At 38.2% G+C, this 21,161-nt stretch overlaps 1 protein-coding gene across 7 annotated transcripts in view; it reads left to right on the forward strand.

Annotated features, from left to right (window-relative positions):
- The window catches only part of ARHGAP21 (Rho GTPase activating protein 21), a 129,737-nt gene that overhangs the window by 61,391 nt on the left and 47,185 nt on the right, over positions 1-21,161 (forward strand). For all 7 annotated transcript variants that reach the window (XM_081228983.1, XM_081228980.1, XM_081228982.1 and 4 more), the window contains one exon: positions 21,016-21,108. In XM_081228983.1, the coding sequence (XP_081085109.1) occupies positions 21,016-21,108 (93 nt within the window). The remainder of the gene's footprint in view (positions 1-21,015; positions 21,109-21,161) is intronic.

The following is a 21,161-nucleotide window of genomic DNA, read 5'->3' on the forward strand; positions in this document are numbered from 1 at the left end:
AATCCTTTTATATGAATTTAGTTTAATGAAATAGAATCCCAACCTCCAGTATAATGATCCGAGTCAGAGCCTAGAATCACTGGAGAGAAAAGAATTCCCCGAATTTTATTCAAGCTCCTAAGAGATCCTGCTATGTTGCCAGAATTCTGTGAAACGGTTGAAAGGTTTTGTTTGGTGTTCTTTCCTTTTGGTACCTCAGTGGAGTCTCTTTTGCCAGTTACTTTTCTGATTATTCTCTTTACCCAACTTTTCCATTCTGTTATATATTATTTCTCATATCTTGTATATATGTGTCCTCTCTTGTGTTTTAAAAGTTATTTTTCTTTCTTGTTAGTTTTCTGTGCTATAATGCAAATACTGTTTACAAGAGAAAGGCCATTAAGGTAGAAAAATATTTTTTGGTGATAATAATGCTGGCGGATAATTGCTATCTTGCTGACGTCCTGTTGTCCCTTAAATCATAAATGCATAAATAATCAAAATAAGAATAAAAGAAGGTTTGTAATTACCCTTATTTCTCCTTTACTTATTCTATGAGAAAAACTCTACCTCAGCTTAGTTGTAGGGACACTTCCAATATTCTAAAATGTGTATGTCATTTTGTTATGCTCAATAACTGGTGGATTTCTACTTTGGCATTAAACTTTATATTCAAGCATGTTAATAGTAGAAGAAAAAGTATCTGGGAATTCTATATACTTTCTCAGTAGTAAAAATTTGTATTTTGTGATTGCAGTCATTTCTGACAAACAGCTCTGTAGTCCATGTTAGAGTTTTCTAATGAAGGATAGTTTAGTGGCAAGACATAGAACCCCCCCGCCCCCGCCAGGCCACCTTAGGAAAGATGTGTTAATTCTAAGAAACAAATAAGACATCTCCAAATTCAAAGTCAAGTGCTGTAGGATACCCAGGGTGCCCCAGACACCAGAATTAGGACTTGGAAAGTAATTAATGCAGAGTAACAACAGCAACAAAATCTTGGCATATGATCCTCCAAAGGCCTAAACTCTGCTACTTACAGGATGGTTTAAATGATGTTCACAGATAGTTTTGATTATACATGATTGTCTCATATGCTGACCTCTGTAGAAGGAACAACCCTAACTGTATCTTCTTCCTTCCCTCCTCTCTCATCATAATAATTCCAAATTCCCCAAGAGAGAAATGTAATTGGCCTAGTTCATCATTTAATAAACAGCACTCACTATGTTTAGAGATCAAGTGTTCTTCAGTTTAATGAAGATCTAAATTCTGTAGAGCTGAGAAAATTGAGTATATTTTATGCCGTTGATTTCCATTAATAGATTGAAAACCTATTCCCTCAGGATAATATAACACTAAATTATGGACCTGAAAATTGGTTGGAAGAAGAAATTCTTATTATGGTTAGGTCTGTGGTCTATGGTGTGGTGGTAGGGTGTCAGAATTGTGTTCATGTTACTTTTGAAATGTAGCAATACTAACCGAGTGGGCTTCACAGATCTCACGATATCTTTGGGAAGGCACATTAACTGAACCCCTTAGGATCCATTTTTAACTGTATTGACAGGTAAATTATTTGAGTTTTGAGTTTCTCTGGTAGTTAGGTAAATATACTAATTAGCTGCATATTTTTATTAACTTCTAGTGCTGTTCAATTGAACAACCACAGGTGTCTTAAACTGTCTTGAAGATATTTTACAAAGTAGAAATGATGGTGGTGGTGATGATGCTGGTGATGGGGCGATGATGATGGTGACAGGGTGATGATGATGGTGGTGGTGATGCTGGTGGTGATGGTGACAGGGTGATGATGATGGTGATGGTGATGATGGTGGTAGTGACTGGGTGGCGGAAGCAGCTAACTTACAGTGTGCCAGGTGCTGTTCTAAGACTCTGCATGGATTAACTCATTTAATCATCACAACAACTTTCTGGGGTGGATATTATTATCATCTCCATTTTTTGTGTGTGTGTGTGTGTGTTTCGCGGGCCTCTCACTGTTGTGGCCTCTCCTGTTGTGGAGCACAGGCTCCGGACACGCAGGCTCAGTGGCCATGGCTCACGGGCCCAGCCGCTCCGCGGCATGTGGGATCTTCCCGGACCGGGGCGTGAACCCGTGTCCCCTGCATCGGCAGGTGGACTCCCAACCACTGCACCACCAGGGAAGCCCCCTCATCTCCATTTTTAAGATGAGGAAATTGAGGCACAAAGTGTCTAAGTAACTAGCAAGTGGTAGAGTTGGACAGTTTGATTCTAGAGTTTTCTCTCAATTCCCACCCCAGCTTCTCAGAAAGAACTTTACTCTCACATAATTCATTCTTGAAAATGTGAAGGAAAGAGGGTTCTGTTCCCTTGAAAGTCAAGCAGTATTAAAAAAATCACTGAGGGACTTCTTGGTGATGCAGTGGTTAAGAATCCGCCTGCCAATGCAGGGGACACGGATTCGAGCCCTGGTCCAGGAAGATCCCACATGCCACAGAGCAACTAAGCCCGTGCGCCGCAACTACTGAGCCTGTGCTCTAGAGCCCGTGAGCCAAAACTACTGAAGCCCATGCACCTAGAGCCCGTGCTCCACAACAAGAGAAGCCACTGCAATGAGAAGCCCGTGCACCACAACGAAGAGTAGCCCCTGCTCGCTGCAACTAGAGAAAGGCCGTGCACAACAATGAAGACCCAATGCAGCCAAAAAAAAAAAAAAAAGTAAAAAATTCACTGATTCAAAATTCAGGTGTAATTTTGTTAACATAGAATTAGCATATCATACTTGTTTAGTTTTCTTCTTTATCTTCATAATTGAATATGTACTATTGGCTTAAATCTGCTGGGCTTAAGGATAAAGCATCATTGCTTTAATGTCTGCAGTTGGTTTTCATCTTTGATTCAGTTATATTATGACTGATAACACTTTTTTTGTTTTTGTTTTGTTTTGTTTTTTTTTACTTATTTTTGTGAAATGATAAGGGCACTTATAGGTATTTACCCAAGATAAATGAAACATGCCTGCAAGAATATTTGTACAGAAATGTTCAAATTATTCATATTAAATAAGCACTGGATTGAGTCGACCTAAATATTAATCAACATATGAATTGATGACCAAATTGTGGTATATCCATATAATGGACTACACAGGGCCTCTTGGATCAATCTCAAAAACATTTATTTTCTTGAGGTGGAATTCACCTAACATAAAATTCACCCTTTTAAAGTGATCAATTCAGTGACATTTAGTAGAGAATTAAAGGAGATGTATGCAGTGTGCATCTGCCACCTCTATCTAGTTCCAAAACATTCCGTCACCCCAAAAGGAAACCCATGTCCAGTAAGCAGTCATTCACTGTTCTCCCCTCCCCCAGGTCCCTGGCAACCACCAGTCTGTTTTCTGTCCCCATGGATTTAACCTATTCTAGATATTTCATATAAATGGAATCATACAATATGCAACCTTTTTCATATGGCTTCTTCCACTTAGTGTAATGTTTTTGAGGTTTTGTCTGTGTGTCACATATATCAGTACTTCATTCCTCTTTATGGCTGAATAATATTACATTGTAGGTATATATCACAGTTTGTTTATCCATTCATCCATTGATGGCCATTTGGGCTGTTTCCACCTTTTGACCGTTGTGATTAGTGCTGCTATGAACATGCATGTACAAGTGTTTGTTTGCATTCCTATCTTAAATTCTTTGAGGTATATATCTAGGAGTGGAATTGCTGGGTCATATGGTGATTCTATGTTTAACATTTTGAGGAACTGCTAAACGGTTTTCCGTAGTACCTGCACCATTTTTACATTCCCATCAGCAATATAGGAGGACCCCAGTTTCTCTACATCCTCACCAACACGTGTTATTTTCCAGTTTTGTTATTATAACCAACCTATTGAGTATGAAGTGGTGTCTCATTTTGGTTTGCTTTGCATTGCCTTAATAACTAATGATGTTGAGCATTTTCATGGGCTTGGTGGCCATTTTTATATCTTCTTTGGAGAGATGTCTGTTCAAATCTATTGCCCATTTTTTTAATTGGGCTGTTTGTCTTTTTCTTTTTGAGTTGGAAGTGTTCTTTATATATTCTAGATACTAGGCCCTTATCAGATACATGATTTGCATAGATCTTCTCTCATTCTGTAGGTTGTCTTTTTATTTTCTTGATAATGTCCTTTGATGCACAAAATTTTAACTTTTGATGAAATCTAATTTATCTACGTTTATTGCTCACACGTTTCCTGTCAAACTCATTTTGATTAGTGAAGAAGCCAAGTGCAAAAAGAGTACATATCCTCTGATTCCATTTATGTGAAACTCCAGGAAAGACAAATCTAAACAAATCTGTGGTTGCCTGAATTGACTAGGAAGAGTCACAAGGGAAGTCTTGGGCTTGATGGAAATCTTCTATATCTTGATTGTGGTGGTGGTTGCATGGGTGTGTACATTTGTCAAAACTTAGGAACTGTGTACTTAAATGGGTACATTTTATCTTAGGTAAGTTATAATAAAGTTGATTTAAAACAAAAAGAACATATGCAATTTATTTATTCAGTCTACTGTTGATGGACGTTTAGATTTTTTCCAGTGTTTACCTATTTCAAACAGTGCAGCTGTGAGCCATCTTATTACACGTACTTTGTGCACAAATGTCCTCATTTCTGGTGGGTATATATATCTAGGGATGGCATTACTGACTCATAGGTATGCATACAATCACATTTAGTAGATACTGCTAAAAAGTTTTCCAAAGTGATTATACCGATTTACACAGCTACCAACAGGGTATGAGAATTCCACTTGTTCCATATCATCACTAACACTTGGCATTTGTCAGTCTTTTTAATTTTATCCATTCTAGTGAGTGTGTAGTGGAGTGGCATTTGGGTTAATTTAAACTTTCTTGACACTGATGAAGTCGATTACCTTTTATTTGGTTATTAGCTATCAGTGCTTTTTAAAATAATTCATATGTAGGAGTCTAAATATTTTTGATGAAGATTTTGTTAGTTATATATTTAGCAGATATTCAGCTGTGACTTGCCTTTCAATTTCTTATTAGTAATTTTGATAAAGGGAAGTTCCTAATTTTAATATAGTCCAAATTATCAATCTTTTCTTTTATGGTTAAAACTTTGAGTGCTATTGAAGAAATTTTTTTCTACTCCATGGTCATGAAGATATTCTCCTGTGTTATCTTCCGAGATGCTTTATTGTTTTGTCATTCACAATTAAATCTACAATTCACTTGTAATTGATTATTTTTACATGTGGTATGGGATCAAGGTTAATTTTTCCCCATATTGATATGCATTTGGCCTGGCACTATTTAGTGAAAAGTCTATTTTTTCTACTGCTCTGTAATACCACCTTGATCATACACTGTTTATATATGTTTTGGTCTGTTTCTGGACCATATTCTATTCCAGGGGTTGGCATGTGGCTCATTTTTGTACAGCTTCCAAACTAAGAATAGTTCTATATTTTTAAAGCGTTGTTTAAAAAAAAGAATATGCGGCAGAGACTGTATGAGTCCTGCAAAGGCTAAAATATTTACCATCTGGCCCTTTACAGAAAAGTTTGCTGAACTCCGTTCTATTCCATTGGTCACTTTCTTTGCTGCAAGACTGTGATCTTAATTACTGTAGCTATATAGTAAGTGTTGCTGTTAGGTAGAGTAAGTCTTCCAATTTTGTCTTCAAGATTGGATTGGCTGTTCTTGTCCATTTACAGTAACACACACACACACACAAACAAATTCTTCTGGAATTTTGATTGGTTTTATATTATTTACAATGTTGAATATTTGAAAATATTTGAGGTATTGAATCTTTCAATCTATGAATGTGGTGTATCTCTCCCATGAATGAGTTTTGAATTTTTCTGCATCTTTTAGGATAAACATTTGATTTTTTTTCCTTTAGTCTCAATATAGTGAATTATATTGATTTATTTTTTAAATGTTAAACCAACTTTGCATTACAGAACTAAACCAAGATTGTTCCTAATGTATGTACTTTTTATATATGACCAGTTTTGGCTTTCTGTTTTATTTAGAATTTTTGCATCTCTGTTCAAGGATTGCTTCACATAAAGGTGGACTTTGGTCCTTTTGATATTTGGAGTATCAGTTTGGGTTCCCTGAGAAGCAGACACAAAGACAGAAATGGTGGCAAGACATGATTAGACATGGCAGAGATTTATTGGGGGAAATGCCTGTAGAAAGGAGCAGGAAAGGACGGGGAAGACTTAAGACTGTGATACAGGTCTGATGCCTGTGAAAGAAGAGAGAAAAAGAAGGATTTGGTAGGAAGGCCCTGACTGCAGCACAGTTCTCAGAAGGCCTGTGCTGGGCCAGAGAGGAGTCCCCAAACTAACACTGTCCCTTAGAGGAGTCCTGCTTCGGGGGGCAGGGGAGTGGCAAGGGTGAACGTGATGGTGGGTCCAGGCTGGGGCTGGCAGTCAGCTGTGTTCTCTTTGGCAGGACAGGGCTGGGCTTCTACCTTTGCAGCCCTACTCACGTGTTGTACTCCTTGGGAGGTCCAACTGAAAGCATATGGTGTTTTCCAGGGCCCTCTTCCTTGCTGGACCGCAACGTCCATGTTTGTGTCCCTGATGCTTTGAGACCGAGGGAGGCCGTGAACAGCTTCTCAGTCTCAGACTTTACTTTGGAAGCAGAATTTGCCTCAAGGCGAAAAGCAGTGCAAAACATGGGGCTCCCTGGACTTCATTCTCCTATTTTGGTATATCGATTTTTTGAAGGCAAACTTTTTTTATATCTGCTTTTAAGATTTTCTCTATAGGGACTTCCCTGGTGGTCCAGTGGGTAAGAATCCACACTCCCAATGCAGGGGCCCCGGGTTTAATCCCTGGTCGGGGAACTAAGTTCCCACATGCATGCCGCAATTAAGAGTCAGCATGCCACAACTAAAGATCTCGCATTGCCGCAACTAAATATGCCACAACAAAGATCCCATGTGCCACAACTAAGACCCAGTGCAGCCTAAATAAATAAATAAGATTTTTCTCTATATCTTTGATGCTTAGCCATTTTGTAATGATAAGTCTAGGTGAGGATATATTTTTATTTTTCTTGTTTGGGATTCATTGAGCTTCTTGTGTCTGTAGATGGATGTCTATCATCAGTCTAGGAAATTTTCAGCCAGCATCTCATCACATATTACCTGTGTCCTCCTGTAACCCCCAATGCTCTCTTCTTCTGGGGCTCCAATTAAACATATGTTAGATTTTCTTACCCTACCCCCCATGGCTCCTAAATTTTCTGTTTCTTCTGTGTGTGTGTGTCTGCATTCCAGGTAATTTCTCCCTATGTATATTCAATAATTTTCTTTTTAGCTGTTTGCATTTTAAATTTTAATTATTAGAAGTTCTTTAGGGTAGTGCACCGAATATGCTTGATCACTTCCTATAGTTTCCTCTTTACCATTTGTAGGCTTATTTTAAAAACTTCTTCAGACATGATAAGCAAAGTTGTTTTATAATCTCTGTCTAGTGATTCCATTATCAGAAGCCTTTGTGGGTCTCTTTCTCTCTTTTTTTTCCTGGTGGTTCTATCTCAGAGGGTGTTGTGTTTTTGGAGTTTTTTGTTGTTGTTGTTGCTGTTATTATTATTATTTGTGGATGTTTGAGTATTTTGTGTTTTTTGTGGATGTTTGACTATTTTGTGTTTATTGACCTTCAAATATCATTACTGAAGATTTTTTGAGATCTAGGATAAAAGATTGTTGTTTGCTTTGTCCAGATACAGGCTATTACTTGATTTAGCCTATAAATCTGTGAAGTTTGGCCTCTAGCTACTTCTTAGAGCTCGGTTTCCCTTCCCTTACCCCCTACTCTGCTTAGTTAGCACTGAGGTAGCCTCTGGGCTGGTGGGAACATTCTTTCCAGTTACCCTTACTCTTCAGTGTGGGGAAAGTCTCCTAACAGATTCCTAACTGGACAAGACTTGGGCTTTTTCCTCTGCCTGCTGAGTGCAGATGCCCTTAAGATGGAAGTTCTAACCTGGACATATATTATGATATTAGTAGTCTTTTGGGAGGTAATTTTCTTTTTTTGTTCTTTGGGTTTTTTTTGGCCACACCGTGTGGCATGTGGGATCTTAGTTCCCCTACCGGGGATTGAACCCGCGCCCCCTGCAGTGGAAGCGTGGAGTCTTAACCACTGGACAGCCAGGGAAGTCCCGGGAGGTAGTTTTCTAGTAGCTGCACTTTGTATGCATATACACTATGGCGCAAATATAAGTGATGTATTCCCTGTACTCACTCACTTTGCTAATATATGGATACTTCAGTGAATGGTTTGCTGCCCATGTATTTGTCTTGTTAAAATAACTTTATTCTATCAACATAGTTATAATAAAATTACTAATTTATTTGTAGTTTGCTATTATGGGCAATGTTTCCTTCTGTAAAAATATATACACACGTATAAACTTGCATACACGTGTACACACACAAAGATAATAAGTGATTTTTATATTATATGTTGCTAGCAACAGGTTAACTCAATATATTTATTTTGTTTCTCTTCATTTGACAGGTAGGAAACACGGGAAGGGAGGGCTTCAGGGTCTTCTGAGTAAATAGGACAAAGCAAAACACTGTGGAGCACCAGGTGTAAAGGACAGTGATGACAAGGACATGTATATATATAGATATAGATATAGATATAGGTATAGATATAGATACACAGGGGGGAGAAAGTGATAGCTTTCAATATGTTCAATAGTTTCCAAATGTTTGAAAGGATATTTTGTACAAGATGGAGTAGATTGCTGTTTCACAACTAGTGAAAGAAGCAGGTAGGCTCTTTCCCTGATTTTCTCCTGGAAAATCCCTACTCATGTTTTGGACACAGTTAATCTGAGTGATTGTAGTAAACAAGTGAAAACTTTCTACTTCCTAATATACCTGTTCCTGGGAGGTGATGATAGTAATACAGATCTGATAACAGAAAATAGAAAAATAAGAAGGGGGATTCTATCTTTTATCAAGAATTGGTCATTAGAATGTTCAAAGTAAAATTTTCCTACATACCCAAACTAGTCATTATGTTTATTAAAAAATGTTTTTATGTGTTACTTTAAGAACAAAGATCATTAAGGGTGGACAATGTCTTTCATTGTTGAATTTTCAGTGCCTACTAAGTGCATGGTACATAGTAGGAGCACAAATGTTTGTTGAGTAAATGTATTGAATAAAGGGCGGGTACCACCCTAGTACCACCTTCACTTGATACTATTCCCAAATGACTGTTCCCAAAGCTGCAAAAGTCAGCATGTTAGTATCTGACCTCAGCTGTTGAGGAATTATTGTCTCTCTACTTCCTTCCTATTTTTCTTTCACCTTTCTCCCATCAGTCCCCCTTTAACACAAAGTCTTGGTGACACTTTTTAAATTTAGAAATCTTATTTCACACAGTTGCTAAGTGTGTAAGCTGGAACACTAATAACAAAGACACAATAATCCTGGACCTTAGTAGGAATTTGTAAAATAAACTGGTATACTGGTAAAGTTAGATGAGAGGTTTAAAAAAAAAAATCTAACTTCACTCTAAAGGTCCCAGGAAATCATACTTACAGTAATCTAAAATGAAGGGAATTTGATTGCACTAAAGTAGGTATTGTCAGAAATCCAATATTTGGAGTAGATTTTCAGGCTTTGTGAGACATTGCATGAAGGTAGTTTTGGCAGTCAAGAGGGTAAAGGCGATTTAAAAATCTCTTTAATGGTTCTAAAACCTTTAGGAAATAGGCGATCTAGGATTTTAGAGAACTAATTGGGATACTGAACAATAGGGCTATAAAGGTGAAAGTCCAGGAAAGTACCTAGTTGGAGTATTAATGTTCTAGACTGTCCTAGAAATCACTGCTCTATAGAAACTGTTGCTCCAGAGATGACCTGTAATTACGTGACTTTGAGCTGTCTTTTCTTAGCTGCTCTGTAACTTAAGACCTTGATCACAGACACCACTTAGCTGAATAGGCCCATTTTTTTCCTGATTGCTCTCCAGTTAGTCTATACTCAAAATACATGATTCGTAGATCCAGTTAATAAAAAGTGAATTTAATTGTGATGGTCCCTGCTTTCAAAATTTAACAGATAATTTTTCATCTCTGGTGTAGAACTGCAATAGAAGTATTTGCGTATGAATGCTAAATGCGTTAAGTCTAGAAATATATTTCCTGTTGTTTATTCATTCTCTTAGCAGACATTTGTTGAGTCACTTCCAAGAGCCAGTCACTAAACTAATTGCTGGGAAGGGAGCAATATAGCCTCTAATCTCATTTCCTTTAGATAGTGATACAGATGTCACCTGCTAGAGAGGACTTCCCTGACCATTTCCTAAAAATAGTATCACATCCCTGCCTCTCCCTCTCCCTTTCCTTCTCACTCTGCTTATTATTCTCTGTCACACTTTTCACCATCTCTCATGCTACTTTTTTCTCATTGAACATTTTTCTGCCTCAGTTGGATTGTAGAGCAGGAACCTTATTTTTATTTTTTTTAATTTAAAAAATAATTTGTAAGTATGTATTTATGGCCACGCGGCATGCGGGATCTTAGTCCCCGACCAGGGATTGAACCCGTGCCCCCTGCAGTGGGAGCGCAGAGTCCTAACCCCTGGACCACCAGGAAATTCCCAACTTTATTTTATTACTTTTTTTTCTTTAAACCCAGAATAGTTCCTAGCCTATATACATTTAATGAATCTTTATATAGGATGGTAGAAGATGAAGGTGTAAAATAATTACATAAGTGCAGAAACAGGTCTGCACAACTGTGGCAGGGTCACAGCATGGCAAGTCATCTAACCACCAGGGAAGGGTTTCTCAGATGGGGTGTGCTTTGTGCTGAATAGGATTTTATCAGGACAAAGGAAAAAACAGCATTCGAGAACAGATTTCGGAGGTATTTAGAAGTTGTATTTGCCCAGATTTGGTAGTAGGACATGGGGTAGATTGTATGTCACCAGTTAAAGATGACTTGTGGAGGATTACGCTTGGCTTTTCTGGCATGAAGGAGTGGATGGATGGAAGTACCATTGACTGAGGGATACGGAAGCAAAACACACCCACCTTATTCCCCCGGGGAAATGAGTTCAGTTTGGGATAAATTACATTTCTGATGCTGGTAGAATGTTCAGTACCTAGTTGAACATTTGGGTATGGAGCTCATAGGGAGAGGTAGGGTTGAAAATAAATTTGGAAGTCATCATTATATATGCTATAACTAAGCCCTAGGCATCAATAAAATCATACACAGAGAGCATGAAGACACACAGCGTAAAGATAGAACCCTAGGAAAGACAACATCTAAGAGCTGGTCAGAGAAAGGAGAATCAGAAAGGAAATCTGAAAATAAGTTTTGGAAGGTATAAGGACAGCCAGGAGGAGTTGATGGCTTGCTACTTAAGAGGCGATCATTTTTAGGGGAGGGTGGATAACTTGCATTTGTCCTAGAGAATTCATTAGGGTGGAGACTAAAAAGATACTATTGGGGGAATTCCCTGGTGGTCCAGTGGTTAAGACCCTGCGCTCCCAATGCAGGGGTCCTGGATTCGATCCCTGCTCTGGGAACTAGATCCCTCAATGTACAGCTAAGACCCAGCATGGCCAAATAAATAAATAAATATTTAAAAAAAAAAAAAAAAGATACTGTTGGACCTGACCTGACAAGTAGCAAACTGGTAAAGTTACCAAGAATAGTTTCAGTGTGGTGGGCAGAGTGGATCCGGTGCATCAGTGGGCTGTGACATAAATTAGAACAGGGAACAGTGGGGAGGGGGGATGCATGCTGTCCCCCAGGGGATACTTGTCAACATCTGAGAAACCCTGAATTAGAAGCAAAGAAATGAGAGTAGGTGAGTATAGAGTATTCTTCAAGAAGTATGAAAATGAAAGGATGGGGAATGAGAGGTGAAAGCTGTGTGGCAGGGTAGGGAGAAGTTTTGTTGTTCTCTTAAGTTTGGGAAGCTTTTGTGTGTTGTGAGATCTGGAGAGAAGAAGAGAGATTGGTTTTACACTTGAGAAGAGACCATTTGGGGAACAGGGTCCTGAAGAAAGCTGGTAACTAAATCCTCACCTGAGAAAGAAGAAAGGGAAGTAAGGATAGACAAAGATTTAAAAAAGAAAAAAATGAGGATTCAGCAGATGAAAGACAGTAAAGTAAGAAATAAGGTTATCCAAATAGTGTGAGCAGATCAAGATGCCAGAACAAGTCCAAGAAGGGTATTAGAAGTTTGAAACAGCAGCCTTGAGGGAACGGGGATTAAAATACAAGCAAGAGACTTTAGTGAGTAATGTCAAGCCCTTAGCTGAACTTGGAAACTCTAAACCAGTGGGTCCTGCAGTTTTACTCAGTTGACATTGCAGGCCAAGAACAAGAGCAGAGGGAGGGTCTGGTTGGAATTGTCCATAGCTGGACATTGGCAAGTGGAATGCTTTGAAAGGTCAAGGGGGAAAGGAAGTTGAGGTTGCTGGTGAATTTGGTTGTAATATTGATCTGTGGGTAAACTTATAAGAAAGAGTGATTTCTGAGGGGGACTTATCGATAGTCTTGAAGACCAGAGAGGACTAAAGGGTTTGGAGAAAGATGCGGGGCAGGTTTAATCAGTTAGGGGGTCGGGCAGTGGTAAGGTCAGACATGGAAAGATAGTTGCCCGTGGTTAGCACACTGCAACACATTTTTCCGGGTTTGCGGAGAACTTAAAATCTAGAGCAACTGGAATAACGGCTCTGAATCCACACGTGATACATACTTTGTGAAATTCCTGAAACTTTTAGAGAGAGAAGAAAATGATGCTGCATAAACTTCAAATACTCCAGAAGACAGATCCCAGGACTGTTTTGTTCGTTGTAGAGTGATCGGCTCCTGGCACGTTGTCCAAGCTCACTAAATATTTGTTGAATGAATAACATCCTCCAGAGTCTTTCTTGCCTAGGTGGTTCATAACGCCAGAAAATTTTGGTTCATGTCTGACACCTAGTGGTATTGTACTCAAATTACTGTTAAGTGGCAGCATTTTCCTTCTATTTCCGGGAAATCCTAGAGATCAGTTGCAGTACAATAATAGCTTTGTACCTGAAACATGCCTCCAAGTTGGTTTTGGGCAGTCTTGCTATTGGCATTTACTAGGACTTTAATTTGAATCAATCAGCAGTAATATTTACAGAGCATCCACTATATGCCAGACACTGTTCTGTGTGCCAGAGGTTTTCATGTAGTGTGTGTTCTCTTGCATATGTGACCTCACTGGATTTGAATAGATAGGCAGAGCATTCCATTAGGGGTGGGAAACTTGTTCCGGAACTTAATTTTAGGATTCTATTGTGGTTTTACATGTGAGACCTTTTCTAAATTTATTTCATAGCTTTTGGTGCTACCGTTCCTATGTCATGAAACACTGCTTTTCATTAATGTTAGGTAGGCTTTTAGGAAGATAGAAGAAAGTAGAAGGAAGGCTTGGGTTTGTTGTTAGTTTATATCATCCAGATTGTGCAAAATACTACATAATATGGAGAACTGTGAACAAATTTTGTTTTCTTTCCTTTAAGAAGAAGTAAAGTTCTGATTTGTTAGTGATGCATACTGAAGTATTTGAAGTATTTGTGAATGAATTGACATGATACCTGGGATTTACACTAAAATACTTGAGGAAAAAAATGTGAGTGTAAATGAAACAAGGTGACAGATTTTTAATAGTTAGTTACATTATGTTCATGGGGGGGTTATTCTACTTTTTTTCTCTATTTTTGTATATGCCGGGCATTTACCACACTAAAAAGTAAACCAAAAAAATTAGACAGGTGTGGAAAGTTTGTCATGATTAAGTTAGAACATGATCTGCTTTTTAATACTTAGCAGATTTTCTTAACTTCACTTTGTTCCATTTGATGTTACTTAAAGATGAGGCTGAGTAGTGAGTGTGTGTTTGCTTATAATGGATGAAATGTGATTGAGACCTGACAGGTGACATTCTACTGACATTGTCTAGAGACTATTGGAATTTGGGGTTTGGAGCTCATAAAAATTGTTGGAGCTACAGATTGGAGGCTTGGGAGGTATAATTTCACAGTACTAGCCATCACTGGAAATGAGAGCATCGTAAGTGGAAGTTTGGGACCACCTAGGTTTAAAAAGCTGGAATGCATTTTTTTTTTCCTTAGTGTTTCTGCCCTTACCAAAGGGGAAAGGGACCCAATAATCTGCCCTGGCAGTCTCCTTAAATTGGATTGTACTTAATTTTCATACAGGATGTATCAGTATTTATCATATGATACATACGGGTTTTTGATGTGAGACAATGTCTCTCTTAGGCTCTAAAGATAGTTTTGTATGCCGTTAGCAAACCAAACCCCTAAAGTAAAAATTAGAAGCCTGTTTTCTTTTCTTTCTTTTTTTTTAGAAGCCTGTTTTCAACAATGAAAAAAAATCAGCTATGAAATATTTCAGGCAAACAGAAAGTGAAGGGAAGAAATGTGACTTCCAAATGCTGGCCATCTGTCCTTGTGATCTTAGCATTTTAGCACCCCCCTCCTCCATTTCTCTCTCTCTTTCTCGCTCACTAAGACATAAATGATTATAAATATGTTTAAGACCCTTCCATACCACTCCTTTTCTATTCTCTTCCCCCAGAGGTAACTACTAGCCTGAATTTGCTATTTATCACTCCCTCTGTCTGTTTTTTGCCTTAATAGATCCATAATTCCTAACTTTTGCTCAATAAATGCTTCTCCATGCCCTGTTGTTTCTGTGTCAATCTGTGACCCAGCAAAGAGAAACAAAGATCATTTTTTATTATTCAGATTTAACTTTGATACCTGTCTGTCGCAATCTACATTGTGGTTTCAGTTATTTTGGGTCTGAAAAATAGATATTAATTTCAATAAGCTATTTAATTGATTTTCTTTAAATAATTAATGCCTAGAGCTTTAATACTCCATTATGTAACCTCTATAGCTTTCCGCCTTTGTGGAGAGCACACGTCTTCCAAGGCTTATCTAACTTTAACTTTCATATGAAGCACAGTTTAACTTCAACAGCCTTTTCTAGTGTAGAGATAGATAGAGGGTTTCTTTGTTTTTGTCTTTTTTCTTTTTTTACAACAAAGAAATCAGTAAAAAGAATACTTAAAAAAACTGTCATTATAAAAACAGAGATTTGGTTCCATTTAAAAAATTGTTCGGTAGCACCTATGAGAACTATGAGAGAGAAGGAAAAATTTTTTTAAATCTCAATCTGAGTGATAACCATTATTTTCTGATGCTTTGCTTTTGGTTAAAATGTAAGATGGTATTTCTTTGTTTAGAGTATAATTTTTTTTAACTCTGATAAATACATTTCTCTTGTCCCTAGAACTAACTATAGGATTCCCTGATCTATATCTATTATTTCTCTGGGTATCTTCATTCTCTGTGTCTCGTTTCTAACTGGTATAGTTCTAAGAATATTACTTCTGAAAATAATCTATTTGCTTTAGGCTGCTTGCTTTGTATACTTCATATTTCAAATTTTGAAACAATTTAAATGTTGCAAGTGATTTGGATTTTAGCATTCTCCAAAGAAGAGGGTCATTATAGCACTCTGGCTTTTAGATGCCAGTCTCTTTGAAGACAGATGAGTAGTTTGTGTCAGTTACTGGAAATTTGTTTGTATAGTCTCTCTTCCTTCTTCCTTCTTTTCTTTGGTGTTCTTCGGTTTGTACTCTTCAACTGCCCCCAACATGCCAGTTGAGTCTGTATTGTTACTCTTTGGACCAGTATTTAATCAAGCACGAGCAGCGTGACAAGCACCATGTCCCCTGGCCTCATTCACCCCTGATCTCTATGTAAACTTTCTAAAGCTTTATCATCAGATTAGCATAGTAATGACATTGATTAAGTACCTACTTGTATTAGGCATCATATAAGTATTTCAATGGATTCTCTCTTCTAATCCTCACAGTAGCCTTGCCAGGTAAAAATAAATTGTCACGATCCTCATTTTTCAGATGAGTTAACTGGGGTACAAATAAATCATTTGTCTAACATCACTTGGGGATAGGGTTGCCAGATAAACTACAGGATGCCCAATTAAATTTAAATTTCTCACAGACAGTCATTTTTGCAAAATCCAGTCACCCTACTTGGAAATTAAGTGGTAGAGCTGGGATTTTAAACCAGGTAACCTGGTCGTAGGGCTCAAGCTGTTAACCACTGCCTTATACTAGGTATGGAGAATAAAAATCATATCTACCTGGATGTTCATCCAGTATTTGGATGGCAGCTACTACCTATATATTATTATTTCTTTTAGTTGAGTTATTTTTCCCCAACTGATCATATTTACTATAATGTAAAAGTATGTGCATTCTCTCTGATTTCAAAGTGTAACATTCAGCTTCAGGCAAATTCATGTATGTTTTTTATAGCTTCTTATTTAAGTCTTTACTAATTGTATGTTAAATAGCATAAAGTGGGACTTTTTCAGTACCTACTCATTTTAGCCATTCTCATTCATGTAAGGTCATTGTCTTCTTCCTTTTCTCAAATACAGAAAGATTTAATTACATATGTGTGCTAGAAAGACACATTTCCCTTTTCTTTTGATAAGGTCAAGGAAATAATACTTGAAATAAGGTCTTTAGCAGTTCTTTGAAACACATCCTATGTGTTCTCAAAAAATTGAGAAAGTATAAAATACACATGTAGAATTGAAAGAGGCTTTTTACTAAGAATTGCCAGGGAAGCCACCTGGCTCTGCCAAATGATCCTACAGGGAAGCAAGGAATACTTTTTCCTGATTAATTACAATTCGGGATCGGACTTTTTGTTTTGCATATCTAGAAACCGACTTTAAAAAACTAAAGACGTAAGAGATTGAATAACACACACTTTAAATTTGATGCTTGTGATTTCCAGTTCCAGTGGAATTGCAAAGAACATATATATATTAAAGAGATGACACTCTTAAAATTATTGAACCACGTGTTTAACACAAGACTTAGAGTCAAGGAATATAGAAATTGAAAAGAGGGATATTTCTTAGTTAAACCTGCCTATAATTAAAGGATGCCTATGGGAAATTTTTCTGTTGTCCAGAAGGGATTGGTTAAAATCTACAGTAGTAATAGCAAGTCAGAATTTTGGAGACAGTCCAGAAAGGAAAGTGAACAAGAAGAATCAAAGTACAGCTCTCAGCAGATGTGGTAGTGCTTGCTGTAAGACTGGCCCTTCTTTTTGTTTTTTTTTTTTTTTGCGGTACGCAGGCCTCTCACTGCTGTGGCCTCTCCCGTTGCGGGGCACAGGCTCCGGACGTGCAGGCTCAGCCACCATGGCTCACGGGCCCAGCCACTCCGCGGCAGGTGGGATCTTCCCGGACCAGGGCACGAACCCGCGTCCCCTGAATCGGCAGGTGGACTCTCAACCACTGCGCCACAAGGGAAGCCCAAGACTGGCCCTTCTTTTAGTCTATTCCATCTTCATGTATTTTCAGGCATAGTGTATTGAAGGATTTGTGAATTTGTGGCAAAGTCTCTCTGATTTTATAATGGTAGTCATTGCAAAGTTAGTATTTCCTTTATAGAAATCAAAACCAAATTATTTTGGACTACATTTATTCCGTGTGAGTGAAAGTGCCTATCAGAACTTTCAGAAGTCACTACATTGCTACCCAGCCAGCTTTTTATTATTTTGTAGAATTCATTAATGCTCATTTACATTTTGTATTTTTAAATATAAGTATGGTATGATCACCTTTGGGACATAGTGGACTAGAAGACATTAATTTAAAAAAATGCGTCCTCTCTTTAATTATATAAATCTTTCCATGAAAGCAGTGACTTGGCACAGCAAAACTTATTAAACCTTCAGATCTCTAGCCTAGAAAAAAGAGATGGTTTTTCCTTAAATGCCAACTGTTGTAAATGTTGAGTTGGCTACATAAGGACCTAGCCTGATTACCAGCTGGATTGGCATTAAGTGTTTGCATTGTAAGTGACTTATATTGCAAGAAACCTTCTTTTCCCTTTCAAACTAGTTGTAAGTGGACTGTCTACTTGTATTTGGTAAAACTTGACAACTGAATACGTAGTGCAGTTACATGTGAAGCAGGAGGGAACGTCATGTTTGGATTTGGATCTGGATTCAAATCCCTACTCCGCCTCTTCGTAAGTTACTTAGTCTGGTTCCTCCTCAGTATAGTGACAGTGTTAAAATCATAATGACTTTCTTGAAAGCTTGATGTAAGAATTAAATAATAAATTTGTTCACTTATTGAATAATGCTTTATCGAATGCCTGTTCTGTGCCAGGCATTGTTCTGGGTGCTGTGAGCATCAGTGAATGTGACAAAAATCCCTGCTCTTCATTTTAGTGGAAGAGACAAACAACCAGCGTGAACGCAAATAAACATGTAACTTTAAGTAGTGGATGGCAAGTTCTGTGAAGAAATATAAAACCTGGCACATACAGAAAGTTTTCCCAAACTTTGTATTATAATTTTCAAAGTACAGCAAATACCTTGTCTACCTGGATTCAATAAATAACTTAATGTTGAATATATATTTGCTTTATCTGTCCATCCATACATGTGTCTGGGTGTTTGGCTATCTTGGCTTATTTTTTTCTCTCAAGCCATTTGAAAATTAAGTTGCAGATATCATAATACTGGAAATGTAATAATATAATTATAAAATATGATGATATAAGATTACAATTAGTCCCTAAGTATTTCGGCAAACATCTCTTAAGAATGAGGACATTCTTCCTTACAGTAGGGAATTAACTAGCATTAGTTCTCTGTTTCCTCCAAAACCTCATGGAGAAAGCAATCAGGGCTGGCTGTCATAGCCAATCAGAAGTGACCAAAGGATTTATAATATTTTCACATCTTCTGAACTTAGAGAGCTGTATAGAGTTTCCTTGGGAAGAGATCTGATATATATTTATATTTTTAAAAATTGGATGATAGATACTTTGCAGTATATTTTTATAACCTTTCAAATTTTTCATTCTCGAAAACGTAAGAATATGAGACTAGTCTTCATCTAAGCACCGTGGAGAGTGGAAATACACATTTACCAAGGAATTGCTCCAATTACAAGCTATGCTGAGCGCTTTTACATGTTATCTTATTGAGTCTTCATAGAAACCCTTCAAGAATGCAAAAACATGTCTCTGTACTGTAAAAGAAAAGCAATACTTTCTTTTAAGTAAAAACGTTTACTTACCTGCAGCTGGACTATCCAGTGGCAAAGCAAGGATTGGATCCCTATCTCCTGGTGTCTAAAACATAAGCAGTTTTCCTCTGTGCCCTGTTGCATTTTAAGGAGAGTTAGCCATTCACTGCTTTTAGAGGATTTCTTTCAGAGTAAATAGCTAAATATGTAAGGGGAGTTGCTGATAGATGTTCCTTTATTGGTTTCTACTTCTTTTGAGCCACCTTTGTGACAGATCTGGATAAAAATTCGGTATTATGTGACAATAATTATGGATTCTTTATATTTGACAGTCATATTCTGCCCAGTGCCACAGTCTAACAAGTATGATTAAAGTACTCCATACATATATATGCCTTATTTTCTCAGTTTTATTCTTCTTTAAGGGTCAGGGCTGTGTCTTCTGGTTCATTTATTTTCCATCTTGAGTATGCATCACGGTCACATGAGGGTTTCTGCTTCAGTAGATCTGGGGTGTGGGGGTCCGTGAATTTGCATTTCCAGCACATTCCCTGGTTGTATTAATGCTGCTGGTCTGGGGATCACACTCTGAGAACCAGTGTCTACCTGTTTATGCCCTCTCGGTACTTACCTTGGTGCTTGTCGCTTAGTTTAAATGTCCTCTCACCTGTGACTCTTTCTTTGACTTCTATGTATTGAAACTGTCAGTTGTTCTCCAATGTTAGTGTGTAGAAGGATCATCTGGGAAACTTCTTAAGAAAGCAGATTTCTGATTGGACCCCAAAACATTGATTTTTGTCAAACCCCTGAGCTGTTAATGCAGACGATCCATGGATAGCAGTTTGTGAAGTACTGACTTTCAGATTTGATCACGTGCTCCTCATCGCCATGACTGTATGTTGTATCTGTCTCTGTTTTTGTTTTGTTTTTTTTGCGGTACACGGGCCTCTCACCGCTGTGGCTTCTCCCGTTGCGGAGTATAGGCCCCAGACGTGCAAGCTCAGCGGCCATGGCTTACAGACCCAGCCGCGGAGGGGCACGAACCCATGTCCCCTGAATCGGCAGACGGACTCTCAACCATTGCGCCACCAGGGAAGCCTCTGTCTCTGTTTTTTTTTTTTTTTGCGGTACGCGGGCCTCTCACTGTTGCGGCCTCTCCCGTTGCGGAGCACAGGCTCCGGACGTGCAGGCTCAGCGGCCATGGCTCACGGGCCTAGCCGCTCCACGGCATATGGGATCCTCCCAGACCGGGGCACGAACCCGTATCCCCTGCATCGGCAGGCGGACTCTCAGCCACTGCGCCACCAGGGAGGCCCGCTGTCTCTGTTTTTTAATACTGTAGTACCATTCTTTGTTCATATGTCTTTCTCCCTCCAGAGTCCCTGAAGGGAAAGAACTGTCTTATTTAGGATTATGACTTAGTGCTTAACACCATGCAGTGTTAAAAAGCAGTAGAGTTGAATACCGCCTGTGTAATGTAGCTGTGTGACCTTAAGAGAATTTACTTAGTCTCTCTGAGCTTCGGTGTCCTCTTTTATTCGATGGTGGTAGAAATACTTACTTGTTATGGAAATTAGCTCTAAGGTATGCGTAATATTTAGTGTAATAATTTACATACAGAATGTTCCCAGTAAATGGAAATCATTGCTATTGTGGTGGTTGTGTTATGGAAGAAGAAAAATAAATGTTTGAGTTCTTGAAAGCCTCTTAATGATGACTTTAGCATCCAGATTTAAGATATGTGTTTAACACTTCATTTAAAACATCTTTGCTTCACTGTCTCAATTAAATATCATTTTTTATTTTGCTATTTTAAGAAAATATTGTGAGGTAAAATTATGCCTTGGATCTTTTCTTTCCCACAGGAAAACAAAGAAACCGCTTGGAACCCATGGATACCATCTTTGTCAAACAGGTTAAAGAGGGAGGACCTGCTTTTGAAGCCGGATTGTGCACAGGTGCTTGATGATATTCTTACTCAAACCTACCTTTGAATTTCTTTTCTACTGCA

This window comes from Mesoplodon bidens (assembly GCF_964165515.1).
Source record: "Mesoplodon bidens genome assembly, chromosome: 3".
In the NCBI taxonomy this organism is placed as follows: Eukaryota; Metazoa; Chordata; class Mammalia; order Artiodactyla; family Ziphiidae; genus Mesoplodon; species Mesoplodon bidens.